Source organism: Aedes albopictus, chromosome 2 (genome assembly GCF_035046485.1).
Source record: "Aedes albopictus strain Foshan chromosome 2, AalbF5, whole genome shotgun sequence".
Taxonomy (NCBI): domain Eukaryota; kingdom Metazoa; phylum Arthropoda; class Insecta; order Diptera; family Culicidae; genus Aedes; species Aedes albopictus.
Genome location: NC_085137.1, coordinates 162,438,549 through 162,461,194, shown reverse-complemented (window position 1 = coordinate 162,461,194; position 22,646 = coordinate 162,438,549). Strand labels below are relative to the sequence as shown.

Genomic DNA, 22,646 nt, shown 5'->3' with positions numbered 1-22,646 from the left:
GCAGATTATATGAGATTTTATCCTCAGAATTTTGACTTTGAACGCATGTGAATCGATTCTCGAACTAATTAATTTCAGATCGTAGATTAAAAATGTTTCGGATTAAGACTCGTAATAGGAAAGTTTGAATGGAATTAGGGAGAAATTGCATTTCTAGAAATAATTCTTCCAATTCTTCAAGGAAGTATATGTTTGTAAACTACGAAAATAGCTAACAACATAACTTGTTATAAGTTAAGGAGAATATTTACTACAATATCGCCAAAACCTTCACGACCCACCAATGATCAGCTCGCGATCCACCAGTGGGTCGCGACCCATAGTTTGAGAAACGCTGATCCAGTTCATTCAAATCTCGCCGGGGAGTGCGACAAGGTGACGTACTCTACTACAAATCTGCTAATAAAACAAAGCAATGAGCAATTCGTCATATCATTAATCGATAATAATTAAATTACTTTTTTCACAGGTATCCTATCGTTTTGCGGTCTTCGAAGGGAAGACGATAAATTTCCTACAAGGAACTTTGATCGTTTTGAATTAACCTTCCAGAACGCGCGCCATCAAGCAACTGAAACTGCACCGCGCTCCCGCTGTATACGACAAGCGAGGTTTTTTGATAGTGTTGTACTTTTTACAACGGCGCGCGCGCTGAAGGGTTACGGAAACAAGGACGACCTTTGTGATTTTTTTTCTGTAAGTGTAACATTTCCCATAGTAAATCCTATGCAAACTTTGAACCGCTTGCGCTTAATTAGTCTCATTGATTGCGCTGAAATTTTGTACAGTTCATATGGGACCTAAATGGAATCCAAAAAGTCGACTGTGCGAGATTTTGATGTTTGTCCCATGCTATTCACCTCGCGTTGCTGTTAGGACCGATTGCGAAGACGAGGGAGAATATCGGATGAATAAATCAAGGGATTTATGTTTAGTTGATCACGTTTCGATTTATTTTAGCTGTTTTTAAAAATATGTTTTATTATCATTCAATTTGTTAGGTGTCCATAAGATGTATAATAATACTAGCTGTTCAATCAACCGTTCTCATCTTGGCTTTTTTATTTCTTCTCTAAAATAAGTACATAGTGGTAAACCGGGAGTTTGATTTCATCTGATCACTGATAAGTATCAGCCAAATAAGGGATAAAATACACATATTTTGTTTCCATAAAAATAACAAATTTATACACAGTTTCTGGTTCCTGCAGGGATTGATGTGGACAACTTAAAGTTTGACTTAGAATATTTTGTATTTTTAATAAAAAGTCAACCGTTTTACGTAACAAACTAAGTTTGTGACTAGAAATTGATGTCCTTCAAACAAATTCAAACCTGTGATGAATTTCTGCTTATTTACGACGGCACTTATTTAGTAGGGTAAACGACTGATTTTTTATTCTTCAACTCGTTCATCACTTGCAGTCTTGGAATGATGATAAAAATATAAGTTTATTTCTTTAATGTACGAAATGAATTATGTAATAAAGGTGGAATGTTTAAGTTGTCTTGTTTATCACAAAGAATGTAATCGAAATAGTGTGATTTTGATCATTTCATTTCGCTGATGGTTTTGTTTGATCTTTAAGCATCATCACAATAGCAATCACACACAAGTAGTTATATGCAAAACATAAATTACAACTAGTCGATGGCTTTCAAAATCACATAGTATACCTAACTTCTGTCTACTAGTTGGACTAAATCACTTTTGATCATATCTACAATAGAGTCGTTACGGCAGACACATCATTAAATCACAATTGTGAAAAACAAAAATACTGTTTACAAAAATCATACTTTCAGGTGCATTATCTGCAATATGCAAAATACAAGTTATGTTTCTTTGCTATCGAACGTTCTAGTACTTACCTTTACCAATAAAAGCAAAATAAACAAAGATGCCTCATACAAACGTCTCGTAAAACTCCTTTCAGAACCCGCAAACTTACCACCACCTGCCTTCCGCATCGGAAACCCAGTTTAGGTTTTGATCCGTCGGCCGAGCCGCGTCGTGTTGTACTTGGCGTGACCATTCCGAACGTCCCCGTTGGCCAGCTTGACCCTGCCCGGTGGGATGCCGTTCTGCTTGGAACGGCTCTCGAACAGTACGTCCGAATCCGTTTCCGAATCGGACATTGTCGTTCCGGTGCGAGTGACTGAAACGGGAAATGAGGGTCAATTTAAATACACAACGCCACTAAATTTGTGCAGACTAAGTTTCGTTTCAATTCAACAAATTTTAGTGTTTTCAGTTTTACCACAGAGAAACAGACGTAACTCATGGTACAAATTTTAGTTAAAAGCATCGTCACAAAAACGTAACCGCCCAATACTAATCATGCTGTGCTTGGCCGTGCAACCACTAGATGGCGGTAGTGAGCAAACGTCAAACAGGTGCAAAAACGATGTGGGCGCCGCCCGTGATCAATTCGAGAGTTCGAAGGTACGCTGCTGCCACCTGGAAAAAGTTTACTGTATGCGTGAAGGACCGATTTTTTAGCATGGGGAAGCATAGGAAGTCAGTTTTCAAATGCTTCTAAAAAAATCAAAACAATATTTAATTAAAAGCGGGTTAGTGTATGTGATGAGAAATTCAATTAGCAAACTTTTTAGCATATAATTTTGATTAATAAGTTTTTTCTCATATTAGGTACTGATTGTGTAGAAAACGAAGATTCTTAACCCGTACATCAATTCGTTTTTAATTAAATAATGTTTTGAATTTTTTAGAAGCATTTTAAAATTGACTTCCTATGCTTCCCCATGTTAAAAAATCGGCGCTTCACACACATGATCAACTGTGGTAATTTGCTTCGTAGTCCCCAATGGACTACCCACTTGGCGCACACCCACAGTTGATCAGCAGGAGTAAATCCATTTTATTTTGTATGGTGACATGCATCTAAACTTGAATTACTTGAAATAGAAAGCTATTACTGAAAAAATATTTGGTAGGCTTAATAGTAGTCACCATTGTGCACAACCACTACCAAATTTTTTTTCGAATAATGTATTCCACTTCGATAAATTTGCCTTTAGATGCTATTCGCCATACAATATTTTTGCGGTTTACTTTTAGCGATTTTTCGCGCATAGAAGCTAGCGCCACATTGGTCGATGCGGAGAGTAGGAAAACAGCCGATGTAGTTAATTCATTGACCAACTACCAAATATTTGAATTCACCGTTAAAAAGGTGATCGATAAAGTGCGAGTAGAGTGTGATGTCTGTTTCTCTGTGGTTTTACTATGGACCCGATTTACAATTAAAAAAAAGTTTTGGTTGGCCACCGGATTCGAACCAAGAACCTTGAGATCACCAGGCTCACACGCTCGCTACTACTCGGCTATCGAACCGGTTGATATAGGAGGAAACAAAATATAAACAAGAAGCGTTTGTTGGTCAATGATCACGTTTTGCCATGGTAAATTTGAAAACATTTTTATGCTGGTTATTACCGCAAGCCGTTTTTCAGTGTAGGGACATGATTTTAGAATCAAGGTTCATGATTTTATTTTGATCCTGAGTCGTTGCTCTTATGACTCAAAAGCAGCATGGTACCTAACCTTAGCGATTTTGTCGATCGCCATTTAGGGTAGTTATACCTTCTTTAATGTCATACTAAAGTCTTAATTGAGAATCATCCAAAGCGCGTAGGGGGTGCCCAGTGCCCGTGGATTTTGAATGCTTTTTATTTTCGCCATACATTCAATTGTGAGCCGGTCTATTCAGCAAATGTTGTCATTTCGTTAAGGTGAAACGGGACGCCGTGTTATTTTTCTTATCTTCCCTCTCTTTCTAACAATTTGCCTCGCGATTTTGGAGATGGTAAGCTCGAATTCTATCGCACTGAAGATGCTGAAAAACATTCAGCATATGCACTGCAAGTGAGCATACACAATGATAGGTTTTTGTTGCAAAATATGAAGTCAGTAACAAATTTTGAAAACGACGTATAATCAATGCTACACCATTGATTATACGTCGTTTTCAAAATTTGTTACTGAAGTAGAATCTGAGATTAATCTTAATTGATGATTTGATGTTGCATGAAGAAGAAGAAGAAAAGCGATGATATTTTGAAAAACCCCTATCCCTATAACACAGGGGAAGATTTTAAAATGCCTCTATAAAATCTAAAACAAAATCTAATTAAAAACGTTTTGATGTACGGTGTTAGACTTTGGACGGACTACATATTGAACGTATAAATTTAAATTTAACATTTTTTTCTTGATAAGGTACTTAATTTGTAGTCCGTTCAAAGTCTAACACCGTACCACAGACAAAATTAAACTGATGGGGAACCGGTATTTCCCTTTCAAACTTCTAATTTTTTACGACATAACCTCTACTTTTAATCGCCAATATTATTTATTATTTAAAACATCGTCGCTTTTCTTCTTCTTCATGCAACATTAAATCACCAATTAGGCAAAGGCAATATAATGTATTGTGGATTTACCGGCTACTTGTAATCTACCGGTCGCTTCAGTATGGCCTCCAAAGTAGCCGTTTTATAAAAAGAGTTACTTAATTCGCCCCCAAAACGACGATTCGACCGCTTGGGAGTATTGTCGTCGTCGTGATGATGCTTCCCGAAAGCAATGTCAAATTCGTTCGGGGTTTCAAAACATTGGAAAGAAATTTATTATTTTTACAGTCAGATTGAGATTTACGAGTAAATGAGTGTGATCCGAAGGTATGTATAACTGTTTATTCTAAGTATAACAGTATTTTTTACGGCAGTGAAAACTAATTAGAAGTACGATATTTCTGGGTCTGAAAATCGTTCAGGCGAAGTAGATAGCAAATCTAACCTAGAATATCCTACAATTCTAACCTCAACTCCTCACTTGCACAAGCCGGATCTTATTTTTTACGGAAATGGTGGAACAAAATGCAAAACTAATGTACGTGCGACCGAGGGAATTCGCCTTGACGGAGGCTCTCTGAGAGAATTGCGCTGTGCGTGAAATCAATTTTTTTTTAACATGGGAAAGGATAGGAGCTGCATCAAATGCTTCTAAAATATTTTAGGGACTTCAGATTGAAGAAAGCGTTAATGTTTCGCAATATACTTTTAATTAGCTACATTATAAATGGTTTTAAACAAAAGTTTTTAAAACACATTGTTATGTCTATAATATAGCGTATCAAAATCTCATTCGATAACATTAAGAACGTTTTGTTTGAAAAAATTTCTATAAAGAATTAGAAGCATTTGAAAATGCAGCTCATATCCTTTCCCATGTTAAAAAAAATGTTTTCACGCAAGCGCAATTCTCTCAGAGAGCCTCCGTCAAGGCGAATTGAAAGTTCTACCATTCCCACTTAAAAAGATTATCGGATGTGGGTTGTAAGCAGGAAAAATAAAATAATTCCCCCAACAGATTATGTTGATAGGTATGTAAAAAAGGTAAACATCATCAGTTCGGTAGTTGCGCTACCGAAACAAAGATGGGTAACAGTAACAGTATGTTTTGTTTTGCCATTGAAAGCCAATAATGATTTGAAACATTTTTACTGTATGCGCTATTCCTCGTTGCCACTACACGGTCAGAAAATTCACTCATTTTGGAGCTAAAGTGGGACAACTCAAAATTGAGTAAATTTTTTTTCCAGCGATAGCGCTGGCCCAAGTGCGAAAATCTCATCAGTTTAAGCCGCATAATATTCTTGAGGATGCGAAGAATATTATACGGCTTAAACCAGTTGGATTTTTGCACTTGGGCCAGTGCTATCGCTGGAAATGCAATTTACTCATTTTTTGAGCTGTTCCAGTTTAGCTCAGTTTTGTGTGAATCTTACTCATTTTAGAGTAACATTTTCTTAGCGTGTAGCTACTTAGCGACATCCATTTTTTGACAATCAAGTTGATTTTTATATAAAAACAACTACTTAAGTAACCGGTAAAATACAAGTAGCCGGTAAATCCACAATAGTTATTTCGAGAATGACTCAATCTCAACAATCTACAAATGGTACTCTTTTTTAACGATTATGCCCAATCCAGCTAAGGATCGGGCCTAACAAAAATTTAGTTTAGACTCATTAGAGTGTCCCTCTCCACGGAAATCTTTAGTAAAAGGCGAAAGATTTATTCGACATTTGAAGAGAGACCAGAGTAACGAATTGTTGTCAATTTCATCAACCCCCCTGCCATTGGACATGTTTCGTGAGCGATGCGCAGATAAAGCGGAAATGTGAGACAAGCCGCCAGCGCCACACAGTTGTATGTATTCCGGTATTCCAATAGGATTTCATGCGTGATAAAAAGATCACAGTGCGACTTTGATTATGCGGACTCGTACCATATTGATTTTTTTCAATTTACGGAACAGCATAGAGAGGCAATACTGTTACCATTCTCATAATGCGGCGAAAATTTATAGCATTAATTATGGCAACACATAGCTCAGACACACACCGCACGCTAAGAAAATGTTACTCTAAAATGAGTAAGATTCACACAGAGCTGAGCTAAACTGGAACAATTCAAAAAATGAGTAAATTGCATTTCCAGCGATAGCGCTGGCCCAAGTGCAAAAATCCAACTGGTTTAAGCCGTATAATATTCTTCGCATCATCAAGCATATTATACGGCTTAAACTGATGAGATTTTCGCACTTGGGCCAGCGCTATCGCTGGGAAAAAAAATTTACTCAATTTTGAGTTGTCCCACTTTAGCTCGAAAATGAGTGAATTTTCTGACCGTACGCGATGTGCAAATGTGTTAAACGCTAAAAATCATCGATCAGATAATTTTATCTTAGCCGCCCGAATCTATCAAAATACTAATTCATGTAGTATTTCTTTCTTTGTTTGGCGAATTTGACGCATTTGTATAGAATACGGAAAACATAGAACATATTCTATACAAATGCGTCAAATTCACCAAACAAAGAAAGAAATACGACATACTACAAAATAATAAGCCATTAACTAACATACTAAAACAAAACGCCTTAAAAGAACTTAAAGCTATAACAAAGTTCTTGCAAGAATGCAAAGTTAAAATATGAAGCTATCTATGTACAAGCTAAGCAAGGGGCTTTCCGCAAATACCGGAGACACCCGATACCAACACACCGTAAACCGACCAATAAATCGCTACACCGAATGACGAATCACCAACGAGCAAAGAAAACACAACACCCAAAAACACGCCCGAAACAAACACCAAAGAGCGAGATGGATCAACTAGGTCCGAGCTCTCCAAGGAGAATACATTTTACTAAGGTGGCGCAGATAAACATTGCAAACCACTGGTTGTCTCTTCCACTCTTCTGGTGCTCTTATGCAACTGAAATAGTGACGTCACTATTTTAGATGCATAAGAACACCAGAAGAGTGAAAGAGACAACCAGTGGTTTGCAATGTTTATCTGCGCCACCTTAGTAAAATGTATTCTCCTTAATGTTTATCTACGCCACCTTAGTAAAATGTATTCTCCTTGCGAGCTCTCCACCAAGAAGTGGAAACGTCAAAAAAAAAAAAAAAAAATACTAATTCATATAATAAAGTAAATAGGGTGACGAAAAGTATTATCGGCAGGTTTGCCTAAAATTTGGGCATATAACTCAGCTTAATGGTTGGGAATGATTTGAGGCCAACTCTGAGATCAGCAGGTTTCAAAAAAACCTTCATGGCGAAGAGAACAAACTGCCGAAAATATGTAAGTTCCTCTATTATCGTTACTAAAAATACTCACAAGATGGCAATTCATCGTCCTGCGTCCCCAGCAGGGAGTATTTCTGAGTTTTGCTTCTTGTGCGTGGTTTGGTCGACCTCCGGCAGAGGCACGTGATTCCCCAGCAGATGCCGGACAGTACTAGGAACACGATGAACACACCGATGATAACGTACAGGATGGACCAATCTGCAACAAACGAAATTCATACATAATTTTAAGAAATTTGGTTCTCAGGTGGGTATAATTACCGCAATTGGCTTCGGCCACACCCCAGAAGAAAAAGATATCCGGCATCCAAAAGCTCTGGCACATGCAATCTCGCGTTTCGGCGTTGCATACCCCATGGCCGGAACAATCGTTCTGACAGATGGTCGTCCGGATGCCGGCCACCGACGTTCCTAGGATTGTGTAGTCTCGCCAGAATTTTTCCTTCAGGATTTTCTCCACCTCCAGGGCGGGCATTATTTCCGGTTTTTCTTTATCCTGAAATTGAGAGTTTGAAAATGAGTCTGACTATCTCCATTTTCTCACTGGCACAAAGAATACTTACATTTTTCTCCACGTAGAATATAATCACAACCTGCCCGGTTTTGTGTTCAATTTTCATGTCTCGAACGTGCAACCGCGCAGTGTTGTCACCAATCAGTAGGACCAGCTTCTGCTGCAGCGAGTCCAGTTCCGATTGGGTCAGAACGGTTGCTTCCATAGTGAGGGTCAGTTCCACCAAGCTCATGACCAGTGGATCTGGATGCACGATTACACTGACCGTGTCGGAACCGGACAATCCTTGACCATCGGTAACGGTCAGTTTGAAGACGTACCGTCCGGGAACGATGTTGGTGAGCTGCGAATTGGAAAAATGATTTAATATTCTCCCACAACCTTTACGATTCAAAGATCAACTTACAATCAAAACCGGCTTCCGATCGCTATCGTCCACGATGGTCCCTATAGCCAGACTTCCGGGTTCCCTAGTCCAGCTGTAGTTAGCTATTCCCAGGTCATCGTTGGAGCGCGTTCCATTCAATACAATTGCATTGGTTGGCAACGTGACACTCTGGTCACCGCCAGCATTTGCCACCGGAGCAGTGTTTCGTTCCTGAACGACCGTAACCTTCACTCGACTGGTGTCGTTATTGTTCGCTTCATCCGTTACGGTCAACTCGAAGATGTAGTCTCCGATGGTTAGCGATGTGGCGTTGGCAATCTAGAATTACGAAGAGAAGGGAATTGATTTACAGGGTGGACACCTAAAACCGTAAAAAAATAGTTATTTATAAACGAGTTGCAAAAAGTTGATTTTTTCAGCACAAGTCGTACGTTATTTATTCAACGAGGCTTGCCGAGTTGGACAAATACAAAGAGTGCTGAAAAACCAAATTTTGCAACGAGTTCCAAAACAATTTTATGCAATGAATTTTTATAATGCAACTCGTTTGAGTTGCATAATGTTTATAATGAAGCTCGTTTGAGTTTACAGTTTGAGTTTACATGCAACTTTTTTCATTATGCAAGGGATACGATCCCAGGTCCTCAGCGTGATAGTCAAGTGTTCTAACCATCACACCAAGTCCGTTCCAGTTCCTCCTTGGATGTCCTTAATATTTTCTCTCGAGATTATTCTTAGAATTCTCGCAATATTTCACTTGGATTCCCTTGAATATTTCCTCGGGAATTTCTTATAAGTAATTTCGTAAGTTATCATAGGAGGAGACATTCTGAGGAAAACTCATGGAAATACCCCAGCAATAACTCTGTACCTGTTAAAAAAAACCCTAAAGAAGTATCCAGAATCTCCGGATAAGTTCCGATACAGATTCCGGGAAGAATTCTGGGAAAAAGGCGAAGAAAATCTGTCAAAAAAATCACAGGTGGATCATAGCTAGAAATTCGGTACAACTGCATTGACCTACCCAACTAACATTTTCAGTGCTATAAGCTTCAGTCATTTGCTTTCTGTTGTGTAACAATCGAATGGACTACCCGCTTTGCGCGCAGCCACAGTTGATCAGCAGAAGTAAATCAATTTAATTTTGTATGGCGAAATGCATCTAAACTTGAATTACTTGAAATACAAAGCTTTTCTCGAAAAAATATTTGGTAGGCTTAATAGTGGTCACCATTATTGTGCACAACCACTACCAAATATTTTTTCGAATGATGTGTTCCACTTTTAAAAATTTGCCTTTAGATGGTATTCGCCATACAGTATTTTTGCGATTTACTTTTAGCGATTTTTCGCGCATAGAAGCTAGCGCCACATTGGTCGATGCGGAGAGTAGGAAAACAGCCAATGTAGTTAATTCATTGAAGCAGTCAAGGCTGAATAAAAGCGATGCTAGTCAAATATAAACCATAAGCTAATACAAGGCTGCAACACAAGCACCATTCAGCTACCAAACTTGATTGTCAGAAATCAATAACTTGTCATTGGGGCTGCCTTTACTGCACTCTATTCCAACTCCGGGAGATTTCCCGGAAGATGTGAAAACTTGGACAAATCGAATAGGAGTCCTCATTAACAAAGGAGCTGCTACTGTACAGTACTATTCGTAATACTTACAAATCCACAAACCAGAAGCGCTTTGAAGGCCGTTATGCGATATCATTACAGCTAGGGTAAGTGTGCCCATCGTTGTGGTATTAAGGTAAATTCATTTTAAAAACAATGATCGTACCTTCTAATGAAGGGTTGCAAAACGTTAGTTGGTAGTTTTCTATCCAAATTTGCTTGGAAAAATATAAAAACTAACGTTTTTTCTCTGTTTTCGATCATAAATCGCTTACCACAACATTAGGCACACTGTTCCTATTATGGAGGTAAAATTTAATTTTGGTTCCTATTGTTTCGGTATCCCATTGAAATCATATGGGATATCGCAACATTAGGGACACTACCGCAACAATAAGAACACAGCAGCAAAAAATTTAAGGAAAATAGTTTTTAAAAATAGGTTTTTGGGCAAATCTTAAGCACACAAATGGTGCAATCTCATAATTTAAGCATAATACGTCTATTAAAAATGCCTTTTGGTAACATTTCAGTCGAAAAAGTGCTCAATGCCACTACCGCAACATTAGGTACTACCACAACGATGGGAACAATTACCCTAGACGCTGTAATAAAGAAACTGTTGGTACCAACACGGCTTGTCGGATGTAAACATTATTGTCAAAACAAACTTGAAGCGGGATATATAGCTACTACACAAATACTTCACAGCTACCCATCTCTGTGCTGTGAAGTTATTTGGGTTGCTTTTATTGTACTTTAATCCAACTCCGGAAGATTTGCCGGAAGATGTGCAAATCGAATAAGAATCCCAACCAATAAACCAGCTGCGTTTATACACTACGTTTTGTAATGTTGCCAAATACACAAAACAGCAGCGCTTCGTAGCTGTATAAAGAACATTCTTTCAGCTAGAAGCTGTGACAAAGAACCTCTTGGCGTAACCACACAGCTTGTTCAATGTAAACATTATTGCGTTTGACGTTTTACAAGCTTTTGCAGCAAGATGAAGTCGGGTAAGGTTTCTTGCGGCACAATTATAAAACCTTGTTTGGAGTAAAACAAACGGGCTATTTTCTATGCTATTTATATTTAACAGTGTGGCAGCGAAAACATCATCGGGGCCAGTGGATACGGAGATCGGGAGTTCGATTCCAAGTAGCGGCAGATATTTTAATTATTCAATTTTAAAAGCGACAGTTATAGTTCCACATGTATTGCGTTACGGTATCCATAACCTAATTATATTTAATCGATTAATTTGGGGATGTCGTATAACTATTATTTAACACCTGTGAAAAGGCTGAAAAAGCGCCTACTCAAGATGGTATTCAGTTAGCGGTTACATAGAAGCCGAGAATAGAGCTATGACTTGGTGGCATAGAAGCTGACCGCACAGCATATACATGTAGATTAAGTTCGCCAGATTCATTGGTATAGGGCTTGCATAGAAGCTTCCGTCCATATGTACAACACAGTAACTCAGCATCAAGCCGTATTGAGGACGCTTTGTTGACGTTTACATTTACAATAAATATTAGTTGGGTAAATTCCCGACACACTCCGATATTGAAATATACCCTGTGCATTCAATTCCATTTCTTTCAAGCCGATTGCATAGTGTAAATTATAGTAGTTCATACCGTTCAAGAGAAAAATGAGTTATCAATGAAAATGAAATCACATTCCTTAGGGTTTGTTCAAATATTACGTAACGCTAAGAGCAGGGTGGCCACACAAAATCAAAATTGAAATTCCCGCATTTTTCCCGACTTTTTCCCGCATCGATTTTGAAATTTCCCGCTTTTTTTTTTATATACCTGTGGAGCATGTAAAACATCCTAGAATCTAAGCTTCTAAGTGGATCTGTAAAACTTACTGAAATATTTTCACTGTCATTGTGATGCTGTGACAGGTTCACAATATTTTGGAGACTTTAACATCGAAAGAAATTTACATGTAACATATGCTCGAAATTTGCTTCTAATTCCGGATGTCCTGTAACGTAAACCTGTACAGTACACGTTCGGTCGGTGCAAACGGTTTAATTGCAATGCTTTTTAACTGCAAGTCCGGTAAGTGCAACAAATTTGCAGTTATCGCACCGCCAAACGTCAAAATGGTGCCCCATGTTAGCCCAAATGAACAGTAGGATCACGTTCACGGTTATTTTTTGTCGTTTGACAACTTGTTGACATCTGTCAGTCGTTGCAGTTACCGAATTTCATTCGCTAAGAGCACCTTTAACGGTGCGCTTCTATACCCCGTTTGGCAGCCCTCCATCATTGCAGCAAACTTTACCGGTCGCTGCTGGATGCGCTCGCAAAATAGTAGCGCTATGGGTGGGTGACCAAATATAGTAGCGGGACAGTTGCGCTGCTAAAAATTCAATGGGAATATGACAGCCCTCCCGATACGAATCAGGGTGACTAATTTGATTGCTACCGGTGTGGAAAAGGGTGGTCAAGTCAAAATGGTAGCGCTGCCCGGGTTGCTCGAATAGTAGCCGTCGTTAATGTTGCTCTAAGTGAAACGTAAACATGTTGCAGTTATCGAACGTCTACTGTACTTGAAAATATTTTTAAAATACAATTACACCGTCTTCAGCCAGAGGCCAGACTGAACATTACTAACATTAGACAACGGACAACACATATAACACCCAGTGGCCCAGTGGAGAATTTTTCGTCTGACGAAAAGTTTACCCCGACTGGAGCGAGAATCGAACCCACACTCCAAGGCTTACGAAACACGCTAACCGCTCGGCCACGAAGCCCACCATTTTTGTCGGGATTACCAAAAGATTATAAACTCTGTAAGAAATCCTTGATGAAGGTCCAATAAAAAAAATGTATTTGGCTAGCTGAAAAACTCTTTGGTGAATTCTTTAAAGAAGTTTTTTACGCTATCCCAGGAATTCTGAAGGTATGAAGGACGACATTATTGACATAATTCTGTTTTGATTCCTATAGACAGAATTATGGCAGTGTTTTCTGGTGAAATTCTTCGAGGAATTTGCTAACAAATTTCCTGGAAGAAGTTTATTGCAAAAATACTGAATAAATGTCTGTGATATTTTCCCACATACTCTGCTGGTGGCAAATTAGGAAATCTATTCATTAAGTGAGTAAACAAATAATTATTAAGAAAATTAAATTCCGTTATATTATTTAACAGCTTCGTATACAAACCACCAGTTTCAAAATATTATCCGAAATCCATTAAATTTCACATAGTTTTATATTTCGAATATATAAAGGGTTTTTACAAGGACTCGCTGACGATTTATGCCAACCCTGAAAAACAAAACTAACATTTCTGGCGAAATTTGTAAGGCTCTTTTTAGAAATTTCAGGAAAAATCGATATTCTGGGCTTAATTTCTAATTCTATTTTTAAAGAACTCACTTGGAAACTTTTATTGAAACTGTTAGGTATAGTATACCTACTTCTTTTTAAAAAGGAGTTCCTGTAGAAGATAGGCCAACCATTGATAGATTTAATAAAAAAATCTAGAGATTCGGGGTAATGGCTTTCAGTTTGTTTCAATTCAAAACGAATTCTTATGTTTTCATCCGATGTTTCGGACACATTTATTGTGCCTTCGGCTTAGGAATTAACAAAGTCCGTTATCGTTAAGGGCCTGCAGTATAGGCACAATGTGTCCGAAACGTCGGATGAAAACATAAGAATCCGTTTTGAATTAAAACAGACTGAAAGCCATTACCCCGAATCAACATATCACAGTCGTATCTAAGCATTATGTCTTCTGGTTATCAACTTGCAATTTTGCTTCCGTTTTAATGTCATGATTTGCACGGATTCTAGGTATTTATTTATAAATTAATCCAGTAATTCTACAAATCGTTACGCAGAAAACACTTAAGAGTTCCTCCCGTCATCAATTCATAATACCATAAAAAATCTAAAAGAAATTCTTCCGTGACGACTGAATTTAATTTAATAAAATGCCACTATGCTAGTATGATGACTTTGGTGATTGCAGAGAGCTTTTCTATGAACTCATTCTGAAATTTCTAGAAATACCTCCAGCAAAGCAATAATATCAGGAAGTCCTTCACTAGCAAATTAAGAAAAAAATTTAAAGTTTTAATGAAAACATTAATTTTAACTTTTCCCAAAGCTCAGCCAAATATTTCGGCAAAAAATTACAAGGAAAAAATCTGGATAGAATCTTTAAAATTATGTCAATAATTTCTCCATAACTCAATCAGAAAATCCTTTTCAAAGTTCGTCAACATACAAAATCCCATCGACAAGAGTTCTCTGATTACCACCAGAATTCCAGGGTTTTTCAGCTAAAATAAATTTGCTTAGTTTTTCCTGGCAGTAGACAGTCGAAACTCTGCAAACTACGTGATTCCTCGATTATACTCGAACTGTATTTCTCGACAAATAGTTTGGTGAAATATTCTGTAGAAAATCATTGAAAGAATTTCGTACTCTTCTAGTTAAAATAACAGTTTTTTTTGCGCATGATTTTGATGATTTCTTATTCACGTCATTATTAAGCGAGTAGGTCTGATTTAGAGACATGTTCTCCTCCATTTAGGAAATTTGTACCAAGTAACAGGCTAAAAAATTTCTAAGAAAATGTTGGAGAAGCATTCTGTTATTCTGTCTCAACGAATGTTGGAGAAGTATTTTATGGCAATATTGATAAAATTAATCGAAATTGGGCTACCTAATTTTTTTTGTGATACATACTTTTTTCACGTTTTGTAATTTAAGTTTTTAGTCGTTCAAAACTTTATTTTGAAAAATTGTGATTTAAAATAGGGTCTAATCGTTGACGTTTGTTGATTCAGTATTACCATGAATTTGATGTTAACTAAATAAATGAATGAATCGTTGACTCAAGCATCCGGACAATCAAAACATGTCATCTGGATAATCTTTATCAAACAAGAATTCACTCGTAATTCTGAATCTAATGCTCATCTGCATCATTTGGTTTTTGAGATTCCTGCGTGAAACTTCTGAAACTGTGTAAGAATCTAGATTTAAAGTAAGTCAAGTGTTAAAACTAGGTTTGGACTTACATTCTGGAGGCGCTACACATCATTTTGAAAATTCCCGATCATAAATAAAATGCCCGACTTATTCCCGCATATTTCCCGATGGATTTCAATTCCCGACTTTTTCCCGCATTTCCCGAATCTCCCGAGTCTGTGGCCACCCTGTAAGAGGGGAGGGAGGGGGTCTAGCACTGCGTTACGCTTCATACAAAATTTCTAAATTCTCCATACAAAAGTTGTTACGTGGTGGAGGGAGGGGGTCTAGAATTACCAAATTTCGCGTTACGTAATATTTGAATGGACCCTTAGTGCGTGTGTTTCGGTTGAGCTCCTGAACGGTCAGGGGCGGTCACCTCGTAGTTGTGGCCTGGCTCTGAAAGAAATTACGGAATGAATTCAATGAGAAACATCAGCAACAGCTTCTATAGAAATCCCAGAAGGCACTCCAGGAGGCAGGATCAACTCAGAAAAACTCTGAGAGGAATCATCTGAGAAAGTTCCAGGAGAAACTCCGTGAGAAATCTAGAGTAGGTAAATCAAAATAAGCCTTACGAGAACCTCTCAGAAATATCCCAGCTGTAGAAAACCAAAAAGGAACTCTAGAAGAAAGCTCACAGACATTTCTTGAAAATATTACAGGAACAACTTTGGAAGAAATTTCGGGAGGAATTCCTGCAGAAAATTCGTGAAAAACTCCTGACCCTCCGTCACTTGCGCGGTTGGCCGCCACCGTCAGCACCACGCTTATGCAGAGTACAAAAAGCGAGATTTTTTCGACGTGTTACACAAAATACAACAGCGCTTTGGAGGAACTCTAGTACAAATCCCACGACTAACTCCTGCAGCAACTTTGAGAGAAATTCTGGATCTCCTGGGGAAGGGGAGGAATCGCGTAAAATCTTCAAGAGGAATCCCGAGAAAAAAATCTAGGAGAAATTGTGCGACAACTTCTACGATTTATCCCGATAGCAATTCTTATAGGGAATTTGGGATAAATAATGGTAGCAATCCTAAGAAAATTACTTTGAAAAAAAAAACGGAAGGAGCTACGCGAAAAAATCCACAGAGGCAATAACGGGAAGAAATTCTGTAGCATACCCGTGGAAAACTCCAGGAGTCTTCGAAAAATTGATGAAATGAATTCGGAAGTATACCTATCCGGGAAAAAATCAAAAAGAATTACCACAAAAAATAGCGTGAAAAATACGGGAGATCCCTCTTTGTGTTCCACGATTATCTAGATTCCTTCTTGACTTAAGTTGCTTTCAAAGGAATTTTTTGACGTCTTCGCGAAAACACAAGGTACCAGTAAGAAAAGAACCTGCAGCGTTCTGGGAAAACTATTTGCTTTGACAGTCTGTTCTTACTACAAACATGTAGTGTACCTAGTAAAGTTCACTACTTTTCATTCATACGACCCAATGTTTTATTTTTTATCGGAGTAAAATTTCCTTGAGTACTCAAGATATTTCCTTAGTATTCCAGGCTTTTCCAGGTAGTATACACTCTGTCCTGAAATAATTTTGGATGGAATTCTAGCAAGGAATCTCAGAGGGAATTCCAGAAGAAATTTCTGGTGGGATCTAAGAAGAAAATTGTCTAGAAAATCCTGAAGGAACTCCAGGAGGGCCCCCCCCTGGAAGCACTCTTTGAGGGATCTCAAAGAAAACTCAAATTTATTCTCACAGCAAAATCTTGGAGGAACTCCCCGAGGAGTCCGTGAAAGAACACCTGGAAAAATTCTAGAAGAAACTTCTGTAGGATCTAGGAGGTGAACCAGCCTGTGGCTGAAAGCCTCTATAATAAAGAAATAATAATACTAACTTCTGGAGGAATCCCAGATGGAATACCTAGAGGAATTCGAGGAGTAACTCCTACAGGAATTTTAGAAAGCTCCCCTGAACAATCCCTCGAAAAAACTCCTGAAGGAATCCTAGAAGAAATTCCTGGTGGGGCTGGCTCACCGAAACTTCCGGTCCGCTTTAGTGCTTTATGCATCATTGTGGCCAGGTGTTGCTCTAGTTTTTCCAACTGTATTGTAAAGCATTAGCGGTGATCCTTGGCATACTTGTGTAAATTGGGGTAGGTACTCGAAATGTTGATCGATCACCGATTATTGCTGGCAGATGCAGTGGAAAGTTTGTCTTAATACGTATCAATCGTCTCTGACAAACGAGAAAAACTGACTTCACTGATTACCTGTCTCTGAGCCAAATTTGGTATAGAGTCTTCAGTCTCCGATTAATCGCTTCATGTTTGATGGAGGTTTTTAATCCAATGGGTTACATAGCCGCTATCCGAATGAAGAGAGTAATGTTCCGCGTAATATATCACAAATCGAAAGAGGTACGGTACATTACGTGGAGCGGATATACTGAATTGGGTACCAGACCAAGTCCCTGCTGGGTGGCGCTAAATAGGTGAGCCATAGACAATAGAATCGTCAATGTCGTAGGGCATAGTATGTGACTATTGTCGAAACAACACTATTTTTGTTAATTGTCCACTAAGCGCATAACTATGTTAGGGTCAAGATTAGGATGAAATCATTGGTAAAAATAATAACACTTTTTAGTTTGTGTAGTTCGATATTCGCATGGTTAATTATTTTATGAACAATAATTTTATTGACGAATCCGATTTAAAATAATTGAATAGTAATTTTTGTTAAGCCATATTATATTAAAATAATCACTATCATTATCAATGAATGCTATCCGCTCAAGATCTTCGCTACATTGAATTTTGAAGTACTGTAGGCTTCACTTATCAACAAATTAACAACAAACACGCTATAACAGTATCTAGAGAATCGTGGAGGGTGAGAAACCTGAACTAGTAGCAGTATTCATATAGATTAACAATTATACTCTACTATTTTCAATCATTGCAACATTATACTAATATGTGCGGGCCGCCCATTTGCGGAGTTGTGCGGCCAATTATTCTCTTTCCATTCCAGAAACGACCGTTTTGAAGCAAGAAGTGTCCCAATGGCCAACACAAACGGGACTTGTCCGAAACACACAAGATAAGTACAACAATTTTATAATCAGGCGCCCAACTCTTTCTACGACTTTGCTAATAGATAATGCAATATGCATACTTCAATATCAATTATTTGTTTGTTTGCGCGTTTATTTATGACACTGTTGAAGCATTCGTGTCGCCGCGGAATAGTTTACAATTTATCTTATTTACATTTTTCAATTCACTTTAAAGTATCTAACACTGCTTTTACAATTGTGTATGCAAACTTGTATCTTAATTATGTTCATTATTAATAGTAGTCTGATAAAACAAGTCTAGTGATTTTTTTACCAAGGAATAGAAAGAGTTGGTGTCATAATCAATACAATACTTGAAACTGGAAACTCCTTATTTCCCCCTATGGGTTATAGGGAGGGGCGGGACATTCGAGCCTACTCATCAGTGGAAAGGACTTGATATGCTAATCGGTTTAGCATAGGGCAGATACAAGTCTACTGGTAGACGTATCGCCCAGCGAAACAACGCAGATTGGCCACGGCTCGGGGGTGCGTTGATTATAACAGAATAACAGAATAATGAAGGAATCCTAGAAGAAATTCCTAGATCCAGTGTTTGGACGAAAAAGTGATAAGTGAACCACTCGGCAGTTTTTCTTCCCTTCTGTGGGTTCTGTTTCAATTACCAAGCGGTGTATGTTCTCTCGTCGAGTTGCATGGTTCACGAAGGAACACAAAGAATTCTTTCTTAAGATACTCCAATATGGACAAGCTGCGGCGATGAGCAAGCATCGCTAAGTGTAACACTCACCGATGATCTCTCATCGTTTGCTTGGGACAAATGTGAATAATTGTTATTTTTATCAGTATTTAATGCGTTTTCGCTTTAAAAACGTGAACTACTATTTAATTTAACTGTATTCATGACGTTGCCGGTTGTGTAGTCACAATAAAAAAGAATTATGACAATAAAATATTCTTACCGAATGCATCGCTTTCATTAGCGTCATCGGATCGAGCATCTTCTCTCTTGATTGCGCTCTCGTATCGAACCGAACAAGAGAATGAACAGTATTTCGAAAAGCGTTCCCGAGCATGTCGGTTCACGAAATGCATTCGCGAATGTATCACTTGCTGAGTATGGACCATTCAGTGGTTTGCGATAAAAATCCACACACTGCCTAGATCAATCTCGGAATGAGCACCGGAGTGCAACCAGGAAGTAGTTCCTCGAGGAATACCGGAAGGAGATGTAGGAGGAATACCCTAAATAATCAAGCTTTGTGCGTGATTTTGTTGTGGTGCAATGGGATAACTGTTGAAGTCGACGCAATTGCGCGGGCCACTTAAGACCAACGTTCTACTAAAAACTTGACGGTGAAGAAAAACTGCTAGATATAGGTAGTATATCAAAGCAATGATAAGGCGAAAAAATCTAACTCACCGAACTGTTACCATTCAGGATCGCCGCCGTATTTGGTCCACTAACTTGCCGCCAGTTCCAACTTGTGATCCTCAGATCGTCCTTGGAGTCGCTCCCGTTAAGCGTGGCCCAATTTTGCGGCAAGTTCAGCGTGTAATTCGTGCCTGCACTGGCCACCGGCGGCATATTGGTGGGCATCTTGACAAACACGTGCACCGTGGAAGTGCTGCTCTGGTTGTTAGCGTCCGTTACTTTTAGCTCGAATACGTATACACCTTCTTCCAGATTGGACAGCTGCAGGTAGGGCGTTCGGGTGTTTTGCATGTCCACTGCCTTGGATTGGTCTTTGCTGTCTTTGGTCCACTCCCACGCAACGATACCGTGGTCGTCCTTGCTGAGGGACCCATTCAGGGTGACGTTGTTGTTCGGAAGGTACACAATCACATTCTGGCCGGCGTTCGCTTCCGGTGGGTAATCTATTTCTTTGAGGACTTCTATGGTGGCCGTAGTGCTGTTGGACAGTTTCTCCGAATCGATTACGGTTAGCTTGAAGATGTATTTGCCAGGCATTTCCAGATCGTTCAGCTGAAGAGTGCTGACGGCTGGCAGTTCCGGTTGGTACCCTAGGGGACCCTGGACCAGTTCCCACTGCCAGGAAGTTATCTTATCATCGTCCGTCGAGGCGCTTCCGTCCAGAATGGCCTTATGGTTGGGAAGTTTGACGGTTTGTTCCATGGGAGTTATGACAACATCCGGAGGTTTATTGATCTTCTGCTCTGGAAGGACCGTGATGTTCGGGTAAGCTTCGCCGTAACCCTTTTGACCGGTAACGGTTACTTTGAACCGATAAAGCCCCTCAGTTAACTTGGAAAGCTTGGCTTGAGACTTGGTCTGGTCGGTAATTGTGGCGTTGCTGTCGCCCTTGGAGGGTTGCGAGATCAACGACCACGAGTAGGTGTACTTGTCCTGGCTGGCCTCCTCATCCGGAACCACAAAGGCCGTCAGGATAGCCTCGTTGTTTGGCAACCGAATATCCTTAGAGACTACCGAAACGGTCAAGTTCTTTGGTGGCGGAGGTCTCGAATTTTCCTCCTCTGTTTCTCCAGCTTCGCTGTGAACGTTTTCCATGATTAACTTCTGCGCTGTTAAGGTCTGAGGGATGTCGTACGCCCTAGGTTCCTCCGCTCTCACACAGATTTGTTCACTATTTCGCGAGTAATGCTGCATGCACTCGCACACCCCATCGAAGTTTTTCGCCGAACCAACGCAGGTTTCGTGTTCTGGACAGGATCTTTCCAGCCCTATCACGCATTTTTGCTGTTCCGAATAGAATTTTGATTCTGCGGCCATCATTGGGTCATCGCCGTACATGTAGGATGCCGCGGGATATTTTCTCAGATCGTACTCCTCCTGAAGAGCAACAACATGAAAATACATTTATCTTGACAAATTCAAACTATCGAACATGCGTGGATTAACTCACCTGCTTATCCAGTGGAAGATCGTAGATTCTTTCGGAAAGCTCTTCCCGATTTCGTTCCAGATTGTACATGGCTTTCAACTTGTTCATAATGTTTCCATCGAAGCGCTCTAGCTCTGATTCGGTTATCCTGGTTTCCTGGGGCACTGCGCTTTCGAGGATTTCGGGCCATGTTCGGGTGTCATCGCCAACGGGATTGACTAGCATCATTTTCAATTTGGCGGCCAGGTTGGTCTTTTTGGCCGGAATGCACAGTTCACTGGTCCAGCATTTGACGTGATAGCACGTCTGGTTGAACATGAAGGCGGCGGTGCAGTTTTCACCCTTGGCACAACAGCCCTGAACGCAGGTGTTGAGGGCAAGGGCTTCTGGGAATTCCGAGTAGTTTCCGGCTTTGCTGTTTCCTGGAATAGGTAAGAGTGGAGTTTATTTCTGATAGATTCCAACTTAATCAAAGATTTTAAAAACTGTTGACGTTTGTTTTTTCGATTGTTAAGGTGGTAAGAGTCCACTTAACAGGTGACCTCTAATTCATGGAGTAAAGGTAATGCAAGCTATATGTTTACCAAAAATTGATGATTACAATCATTTGGAGTAACATAGTGCTCTGCATAGTAGATAAAACGCCTTTGCTTACTTAATTAATCATCGAATATGTTAATCAAATGCAATTCCACAGAAAACAATAATCTACTAAAATCATCATACCAGAAAAATCCACATCCATATATTTCAAAAGCCTTGAATTCATTAAAACGGCAGCCAATCCCCGCTGGCTAGCGACACCAGACAATAGGTGGGCAGCACTAGCATAACTCAAAATCCTTCCCAACAAACAAGCAACAGCTTATTGCTACCACGCTGATTTCATTCATTCCTCTCACCGTAGAAAGCACTTTCCTTCTCAACCCAGCCACCCAGCAGGACCCACACTTACCAATGGGAGCAAATCCATCGAAAACATGCCGCATCATCAGGGGACATAATTTCGTTTCCTGCGATTGAGATATCGATTGGTGCTGCTGCTGCTGTTGTTGTTCCTGCTGCACATGGTCCTGCCGCCGTCTGGCGCCACCGCCACCGCTGACCATCGAGGAATGCTCGTCGGAAATCAACGCAGCCGGCACGGTTGGTGCCTCGTGGGCAATGGACGAGGCTGATCCCAGCAGCATTAGCAACGAGGCCAAAATCAGCTGATACTGAAGATCGTTCATTATCCTTCCGATGCTAATCCGTCGACGACGTTGTTGTCGTCGTCGTGTTTGGAGCGATGAAATCATGGCACTTTTTTTCTCTTCCACTTGCACGCACCACTATCACTTTCGAAAGGGGGTGAACTTTTCTTTTTTTTTTTTTTTTCTCTCTTATTTACTGGCTCAGACCTTTTGATCCATAAAGCCAAGGGTTGTGAAATCTAACACACTTTTGTATGTGTGTTTTAAATTTAAATGAATGGGACGACCGAACTGAAGCCCCTTTAGTAATTTGCTGATACAGATCAGTGACAT

The 22,646-nt window shown here is 39.5% G+C and overlaps 1 protein-coding gene and 1 non-coding gene across 2 annotated transcripts; both read right to left on the bottom strand.

The window, feature by feature from the left end:
* Positions 1 to 1,032: 1,032 nt before the first annotated feature.
* Positions 1,033 to 22,479, bottom strand: LOC109405879 (dyslexia-associated protein KIAA0319-like protein). Its single transcript, XM_029858572.2, has 8 exons — positions 22,076 to 22,479; positions 21,142 to 21,542; positions 19,680 to 21,068; positions 8,606 to 8,905; positions 8,249 to 8,542; positions 7,947 to 8,181; positions 7,717 to 7,884; positions 1,033 to 2,159 (listed from the first exon to the last, which is right to left on the bottom strand). The coding sequence occupies exons 1-8, from the start codon at positions 22,416 to 22,418 to the stop codon at positions 1,984 to 1,986; spliced, it is 3,306 nt and encodes a 1,101-aa protein (XP_029714432.1). The 5' UTR covers positions 22,419 to 22,479; the 3' UTR covers positions 1,033 to 1,983.
* On the bottom strand, positions 6,012 to 6,133 carry LOC115258957 (U5 spliceosomal RNA). The gene has a single exon (XR_003893942.1). It is a non-coding gene; the product is annotated as a U5 spliceosomal RNA (small nuclear RNA).
* Positions 22,480 to 22,646: the final 167 nt, after the last annotated feature.

What these genes read in the sequence shown, in the direction of transcription:
- LOC109405879 (XM_029858572.2), bottom strand. Translation starts at nt 22,418, where the DNA reads ATGATTTCATCGCTCCAAACACGACGACGACAACAACGTCGTCGACGG. An exon ending in ATCGGAAGCCGGTTTTGATT is followed by an intron (nt 8,543 to 8,605) that starts GTAAGTTGATCT and finishes TCCAATTCGCAG; the next exon opens with CTCACCAACATCGTTCCCGG. An exon ending in GGACGATGAATTGCCATCTT is followed by an intron (nt 2,160 to 7,716) that starts GTGAGTATTTTT and finishes TTCCCGTTTCAG; the next exon opens with TCACTCGCACCGGAACGACA.